Below are 8,413 nucleotides of genomic sequence, written 5' to 3' on the forward strand. Positions count from 1 at the left end.
ATTGTTTATATTCGTTTGGTTTATAGTTTTCGAGCTTGAGATGATGATGGAACTTGTTTTCCCTATTGGTTTGATTGCCGATATGATGGCGACAAGGTATTAGCTCTATCTGATCAAACTCTGTTAATTCATCGATTCTTTTGTTCGAATTCAGTTTTGAAAGTTTTCGGTGATAAATATAGATCCTAATCATTAGACAGCAATTGTTTATATTCGTTTGATTATAGTTTTCAAGCTTGAGATGATGATGGAACTTGTTTTCCCTATTGGTTTGATTGCCGATATGATGGCGACAATGTATTAGCTCTATCTGATCTTCGCTCTGTTAATTCATAGAATCTTTTATTTGAATCGAGTTTTGAAGTTTTCTGGTGATAAATACTGATTTTAATCATCAGTTTACAGTTTATCTCGTTTGATTTAAAGGTTTCAAAGCTTGAGATGATGATGGAAATTGTTTTCCCTATTGGTTTGATTGCCTATATGATGGCGACAATGTATTAGCTTTATCTGATCTTCGCTCTCTTAATTCATCAACTCTTTCATTTGAACCGAGTTTTGTAGTTTTCGTTTTTTGTGTCATTTGTGATCAAAGGAATCATGATTTTCAGATTTAGGCTGCAGAAATATGAACGTAAACGTATTTCACACAGGTTGGCAAGTTCATTTGAGTCTGTTACCAAAATTGGTGTGGGGGTGAAACACACACCCCACACCATTTTGGAAACCATTCTCTCTAGTCGTGTTTTCATTTTATATTTCTTTTCGTTCTCGGCAACAATGTTGTTGGTCTACTCTTTCTAAGGATGTGTTTATGACATAAACCGTGAACCGAGATGGAGATTGCTGTTTCACGATTGGTATGATGGAACATAATGGGTGAAACTAGGGGTGTAAACAAGTTGATCTTTTAACGACATACTCGAGTTTAATCATTATGGAGATTGAGTCGATATGGAACACAAAGTAAAGTTTGCTTAACTTAACGAATCAAACATTGATGTTATCAAACTCCATAACATCAATGTTTGACCCTACTAGTTCGAAAGCTTGAGTAAACTTTACTGGTCAGGGGAAGTTGAGTGGAGCCACTTGAACATACACTTTTCTGAGCTAAGCATATTTACATGGTTACGAATGGTTTGCTGTAAGATGATTAAAAGGCTTTTATGATAATGTGGAAAATGATATATGGTTTTTTGGTAATTGCTTAGAATAATTATCAAGTTCTAACAAAATAAATAATTATTATCTTTATAAAAAAATTATATTATTAAATCAAATATAAATTACTTCGTTATTGTATATAAATTAAATTATAAAAAGATTGAATTAAAAAATTACATAAAAAATGAGGAATTTCAAATAGTTAATTTGATATTAATATCGATATATTTTTGTCAAATTTTTATGATATCTTCAAAATATATTTTATTCAAAAATAAAAATATTATTGCTTTCTCAAAATCACATAAAATCATATTATAGCATCGACTGAGATAAAAAATAAAATAAAATATTAAAATCATGATGTATCTTGTTGCATTGCGCGGGTACGTTTCTAGTGTAGTTTGAATAGAAACCCTACGTATGTAGCATTTTTTTTGTCACCTATGACTTTTTCCCTCTTTTTGCAATACAGTTGGGACTTCTATATTCGACAAATTTATGTTCTGGTGCATCGTTGCAGCTAGGGCTGTAAACGAACCGAACGTTCAGCGAACCGTTCGGCGAGAAGTTCGTTTAGTTAAATGAACGAACATGAACAAGAGTCTTGTTCGTTCATTTATGTTCGTGAACGTTCGTTCATTTACCGTTCGTTTACGTTCGTTCATTTATGTTCGTTTATATATAAAATTTAATATATAATATTTTATTTATTTATTTTGAATTCAAATAATATTTATTTATGTTCGTTTAGCTCGTTTGTTTATGTTCGTTTACGTTCGTTTAGCATGTTAACAAACAAACATAAACGAATACGAACACACCTTATTTCTAAATAAACGAACACGAACACAAAGATTTTCGTTCGTTTACCGTTCGTGTTCGTTCGGTTCGCTTACAACCCTAGTTGCAGCTACACTCACGTGCTTTGTGTGTGTATATATATAATATTTCATTTTTTAATAAAAACCGTAAGATGTCTAAAATACTATTGAAATGACAATCATTTAACTAACAATCACTTAACGATCAACGATCAAACATGGATGACATTAATGAGAGGGACCTATTCCATAAGAACATGAACATGAACATGCATGCACATGACAATATCTGTAATTTTTTTGATATAAAAACATAATACATAATTTTTTGCTTATCACAAGGACCAAACATGTAATTTATTGTTCAGACGAACTCATGAAAATAGTTGAGCTTATCAACCGAATTCATTTTTAAACACTTTTCATATCGTATTTCCATTTTAACCGAACTTTACTTTAATGTTTTGCACATTTACGAAAAACCTATTTTTAAATTAAAAAAATTACGTAAATTAAGAGATTCTTATACAACGTAAATTTACGTAAATGTTATTTTTTTGTTTTTTAAATACGAAAATAAATACGTAAGTCATTTGCGTAAAATTTGATTAAAATAAGGATTTATTTGAAAAGACTAAAACGCAATGCAACGAAATATATCTTGATTTTAATATATCGATTTATATTTTAGGTCTATCGATGTTCTAATGCGATTTTATGTGATTTTGGAAAAAAGAAAATGTTTTTATTTTTTTGATGAAATATAAATTTGAAAAAAAAATAATCGATATTAATATCAAATTAACTATTTAAAAGTTCTTGTTTTTGTGTAATTTCTTTAATTTAATTTATTTTATTTTAATTTAATTGAAGCATAATAACCAAGTAATTTATTTTTGCTTTAATAAAATAATTTTTAAGATAATAATTAAGTATTCTATTAGAACTCAATGTTTATCTTAATTATATTTTAGATTTTTAACATATCATGTATTTGATTATGTTTATCTGTAGTTAGTTACACGATGTAAACATGAAGCTTTAATAAGATGTACTCATGTATGTTCTATTTGTAATCTTAAATTTTAAGTAATATGCATCAATAATCAGTATTTTATATATAAAAAATTATTTTTAAGAATATTTATCAAATGTTTTTATAGTATAATATAGATAACTAAAAAATTTGATTGGAATGATTATTTATTTTGGTTAATTTCTTCGGTTAATTTATTAAAATGAAAGAGTAAAAAATCAAAAATTCATTACAAAAAAAATGTGGTCAGATGGTACACGTTTTTGTCCATACCTAACGAGTAACGGAGACTAACGGAATATGCCGTTTTATATGTTTTCTCCGTCTCTTTCTCTCTCCCTCTCGCTATCCATCTGACTGATCATTGACGTCGATGACTACCACGATGACGGCGACTTTCACAAAGATAAGGAGCTTGGTAGGTAGGTGTTCTCAAATCAGATTCATCAACTCTCGAAGCTTCATCTAGGGTTTTGATCCAATCCGAATGGGGTTCGCATTGTTCGTCGGCAGACTTCTCTTTGCTTCTCTCTTCATACTATCTGCTTATCAACTGTCGGTACTTTGATCTCTTATTTTTCCTTTCACAGATCTAATTTTTATCGATTATTATCTTGTTAATCGCTTGATTAATTTAATTCTCGTGTTTTTTGTTCGATTTTCTTAATAAATTGGAGTTTTGATGGATGCTTAACTGAAGGAAATGGAGAAATTGTCTGCTAGGATCTAGTTTTTTATGGATTATTAGCTTATTAGTTGCTTGATTAGTTTAATTCTTGTTTTTCGTTCTTCAATCTTTGTATTCGCTTTGATTTTTCTTAGAAATTGGAGTTTTGATGGATGCTTAATTGAAGGAAATGGAGAAATTGTGTGCTAGGTTTTTACATTTTGATGGCCGATCATCTTGAGCTGGTTATTGACTTTTCGAACTAGTATACGTTATAGACAAACCATTATGTTGAGAAAATGTGAAACGAACACGAAAATACGAAGTTTTGACAGATCATGGATGTTGATGGCCAGGATGACTGTGACTTTGACGTAGATTAGAAGTTCGGTAGATCGTCTTTACATAGATGTGTCAATTCTGAGAAAGAAAGATAATTCTGAGCTTTCTTTAGGGCCTGAAATGAAATGGGATGCTTCTCTTTACTTTTCCTCATCATACTCTCTGCTTATCAACTGGATGTACTCTGATTTCTTGATATGCTGTACCGGATCTAGTTTTACTGATTCTTTGCTTGCTAATTGCTTTAGTTTTGAATTTTCTGTTGCTGCCTTTAAAAAAGCTTTGATTTTTAAAATATTGGGGGATTGAATTTTTGAACCATCCTATTGACTTTTTGGTGCAATCTAATCATTCATCTTTCCCAAAAGAACACCAAAGGAACACTATGGTTAGGTTTGGATAAATTATGAAAATGTGAATGCAGAAAAGTTTGTGTTTCTTCTTTTGCATTCTTCTTCGAAACAATGGTTTGTTTGTAACGAAAAGCCAAATACAATGGTTTCAAAAGCCACCAGCTCTAGATATCCTTGTGCAACTTTAGTTTTCTTAGTGAACCGAAATTGTAGTGTGTATACATAAAGTAAATATAGAAACAATGTTTTAAGTTTTGGCATTTAATGCAGTTACAATGAGCTGTATGAATTTTAAGAGCTATCGACTTTTCGAACCATCAATTGTTGCAAAACAAACCATCAATCCCAAAAAGAACACCATATTTTGCAGTAATGAGCTAATTTCAGCAAAATGCCAATGATGATGGTTTTATTTTCATTTACTTTCTCATACTTTGTAACATAACTACTCATTCCTAGAATTTATGATGTTCTTTCTTTAGCATTTTTACAACAATGGTGGGTTCTATGGGACTGGTGTGTCCCTGCAAAAAAAATTATTTATCTTTCTTCATGTATTTCTTTCTAATTCTCTTTAGTTAATATATAAGATTCTTATTGCTTTTGGGACTACATTTTTTTTTACTGCAAGTTGAAAACATAAGAATGGTTCTCTGCGTTACCAAGCTGACTGCGAGTGGGGAAAATAAAGAACCTTCAATTTTTTTATGTTGTAGTGGATCTATATGCAATCGCTTTTAGGTTCTTTCCAGGGTCATAGGTGTTGACGTTGATTTCATCTCCTTAGGTATCATGAGTTTGGAACTGATGGAGGCCCGGCTGTGAAGGTTCTTGAACCAAAACTTAATGTGTTCACTAAGTTAATTACCTCCAAAGTTGGCATACAAGTTCCTGAAATTGATGTAAGGATCTCTCTGTCTTTAATTATGTGGTGCGTTTATACATTGAAAAGTTCAACTTTTCCATTTGTTTTATAAATTTTCCTTCAATTCTCATCACCATTTTGAGTCCCATCTTCATTTACATTCGTATTATGGAAATGAGAATTGAGACCCTCAAAATAGAAGTGGATAATGGAAAAGATGGCCGGAAGTGATGGAGCCTAAACACCTCTCTTCTTACTAGCACACAAATTATCAATTCTCCCTGCAAGTAAAACTCATTAGAAATTTTATTCACGATTTTTTCTTAAGCTAAGATGTAAAGGAACATAGAAGTTCTACTCACCGAGTAAAACTGATTCTACAAGTGAATGGGTCATTCATCCGTGATTTTTATCTACACCGACCTCATATGTGACATCCCCTCCTACATCTATTGTAATTTGGAATTTTGAACCTCAATGTTTTGAGTGGGTGCTGTTAAAATTTAAAAACTTGTGAGAGTAAATACTGTGCCACAGAAGTTGAAACTACTAAACATTGATATATGATTATATTCCAAAATGTATTTTGTTTATTTAACTACAACTGAGCTTTGTTTTAAACAGACCAAACATGTAGTTCTGGCTGCGATTGTTCTTAAAGGCTTTGGTGGCGTTGGTTTCATATTTGGCAGCTATGCCGGTTCAATTTTGCTGGTAATTAACCATGTTCCACAAATATTTGATGTCACTAAAGCTTGCAATTGTTGGTTCACATAATTTTTGAAGTTTGTAATTCTTTGATTTGCATACAGGTTCTGCACCAGCTTATTTTCACACCTGTATTGTATGATTTCTACAACTATGACGTCGAAGACACAGAATTCGGTCAACTTTTTACTAAATTCACAGAGGTTAGTGTCCCTTTCAGCTCCTTATCTTTCGAGTTAAATGGGTTTCTAATCATTATATATGTAGTGTTTTTATAAATGGAGCATTTTGCTTGCTTGCTAAAATGAAAAAAAAAAAAAAAACTAAAGTATACAAAAATGAGAGTCTAATTTCTATCCGTTATACCTGTGGTTTCATTTCAAACTAACCTTTGAAGCGTCTAAAACCACTCACTCTGGTATACTTTAGTGTTTCTTTTTTGCATTTAGCAAGTACTTGGGTTAGTCCCGTTAGCAAGAACTTATGCTCTTTTATAACCCCTGAGGGTGCGTTTGACGGGCAGGACGGGATGTGACATAACAATAATCTGTTGTTTTACGTGTGGTGCGACATTAGACTTTGACATGACAGGGAAATTGACCAAAAAATAGTCAATTTCCTCAACCAAATTCACTTTTTAGCTATTTTTTCAATCAAATTCCCATTTTAGCTAGGGTATTACGCATTTGCGTAAAGTCTATTTTCAGATTAAAAAGAAAAAAATCTTTATGCAAATTTGCGTAATTTGAGTAACGAATTTGCTCAAGTATCCTTTGCATAAAGACTTCTTCTTTCTTCTATTTTTTGAATCCGAAAATATGCTTTACGTAAATGCACAAGGCGTTTGCGTAAACTTTGGCTAAAATGGGAATTTGATGCCTGAAGTGGCTAAAAAAGTGAACTTGGTTGGGGAATTGGCTATTTTGGTCAATTTGAACAAAAATTAGGGGGACGAGATAAGATTTGTAAGTTACTAAACCATCCATGTCAAATTAAAACCCAAAAACCTTCCAACAATTCTTTCACCCGCCTATGTCAATCTTGTCGTCCCGTCTCAGGGCCTGTTTGTTAGCAGGTTAATGAGTTTAACGGGACTCGTAGCTTATTCGGTTAGCTATACATGACTGTTTGGTAGTGGCTTAATGATATAGAAAATGCCCCTTTCAGTAAGCTTCTAGGGGAGTTTATGTTGAAAGCCAAGTTTTTTCAAAACATGCCCCTCCCAATTAAAAAACACGCTCATTCCATTCATAAAAACCCTCCAAACAAAAACCTTCCCGGTCTATACAGATGGATTATTCCACACATGCAGCTTATCCATACATGACCTAATGGAAAAGGAACCAACCAGCCCCTCGGTCTCATATGCGTACAAAATGCACCCTGACCACTTTTATTTGTAAATGGTTGTTGATCTTTTGAAAGAATGGTAGTGTTGAATTCAGATTTTAACCTTGTGAAAACAGAATATGGCTTTGCTGGGAGCATTGCTATTTTTCATAGGGATGAAACACTCGATATCCCTGCGGCAACAACGAAAGATTTCGAAGACGAAAACGAGCTAGGCATGTTTTTCTATCAACTACCGTTAAGTGGTTACGTCAAAACGTAAATCTTGGTTTAAATCCCATTATGATTGATTATCCAAAAACATGATTTGTATTAATTTGTTGGGGTTACTTCTCCATAGAACATTTAGAGGATTAGTAGTTGGGGTTCATTTTTTGTCATTTAAAGTTGTCTACCCCCTTGATCTCTTGTGAGGGTGACTCATTGTTGTATTAAATTGATGTTTTCTACCATTTCCTTACTCTGTCCTTGTCTCAAATAGTTCCTTTAAAAATCGGGCCGAATTGGTCTGGTCCCGACCAAAAATCCTAGGATCTTACCTGGTCCCATCGGGTCGGTCCAAAATCTGGTCACGAGCCCGCCCAGTTATACATATAGATAGGAGCAGGTTCATTTAGGAACCTTAAATATTTTAGGAACGCAGAGATAACTATTTTGTGAGTATTCATGATGAATAATGAATAATCACAAAATATGTTGTCGCTGTGTTTCTAAAATATTTAGTATTCCTAAATGATACAAAAAAATGTGAAAAAATTAAATACTTTTTGAAGTAATTGTATTATAATTAATAAAAACCTAGATAAATTAAAATTTGGTCCTATACGTACAGGTTGGGGTGAGCTGGGTTTTGAAATTCTATAAAATTTGTAAGGGAAAAGTACAATAAAAACCAATGAACTTTATTGTTTGGAATGATTAAGTCCTTGAACTTTTTTTTGGAACAAATAAGTCCTTGAACTTTTCAAAACATGTTAAATAAGTCTTTGAACATTCCAAAATATGTTAAATAAGTCCTTGGATAATTTTTAGAACAAATAAGTCCTTGGACATTTCAAAAAATGTTAAATAAGTCCTTGGACAATTTTTGGAACAAATAAG

General features: G+C 32.1%; 1 protein-coding gene, 1 non-coding gene and 2 pseudogenes across 2 annotated transcripts; all 4 read left to right on the top strand.

Annotated features, from left to right (window-relative positions):
• Positions 1-33: 33 nt before the first annotated feature.
• Positions 34-119, top strand: LOC112508323. The gene has a single exon (XR_003068700.1). It is a non-coding gene; the product is annotated as a small nucleolar RNA Z102/R77 (small nucleolar RNA).
• Positions 120-238: 119 nt separating this feature from the next.
• Positions 239-318, top strand: LOC112508324 (annotated as a pseudogene).
• A 120-nt stretch (positions 319-438) lies between these two features.
• LOC112508325 lies at positions 439-518 on the top strand (annotated as a pseudogene).
• A 2,850-nt stretch (positions 519-3,368) lies between these two features.
• LOC112507617 lies at positions 3,369-7,776 on the top strand. Its single transcript, XM_025112266.1, has 5 exons — positions 3,369-3,582; positions 5,177-5,291; positions 5,879-5,968; positions 6,067-6,165; positions 7,429-7,776. Exons 1-5 carry the CDS (start codon positions 3,515-3,517, stop codon positions 7,525-7,527), a joined length of 471 nt encoding a protein of 156 aa, XP_024968034.1. The 5' UTR covers positions 3,369-3,514; the 3' UTR covers positions 7,528-7,776.
• Positions 7,777-8,413: the final 637 nt, after the last annotated feature.

This window comes from Cynara cardunculus (assembly GCF_001531365.2).
Source record: "Cynara cardunculus var. scolymus isolate 2C chromosome LG 2, CcrdV1, whole genome shotgun sequence".
Lineage (NCBI taxonomy): Eukaryota > Viridiplantae > Streptophyta > Magnoliopsida > Asterales > Asteraceae > Cynara > Cynara cardunculus.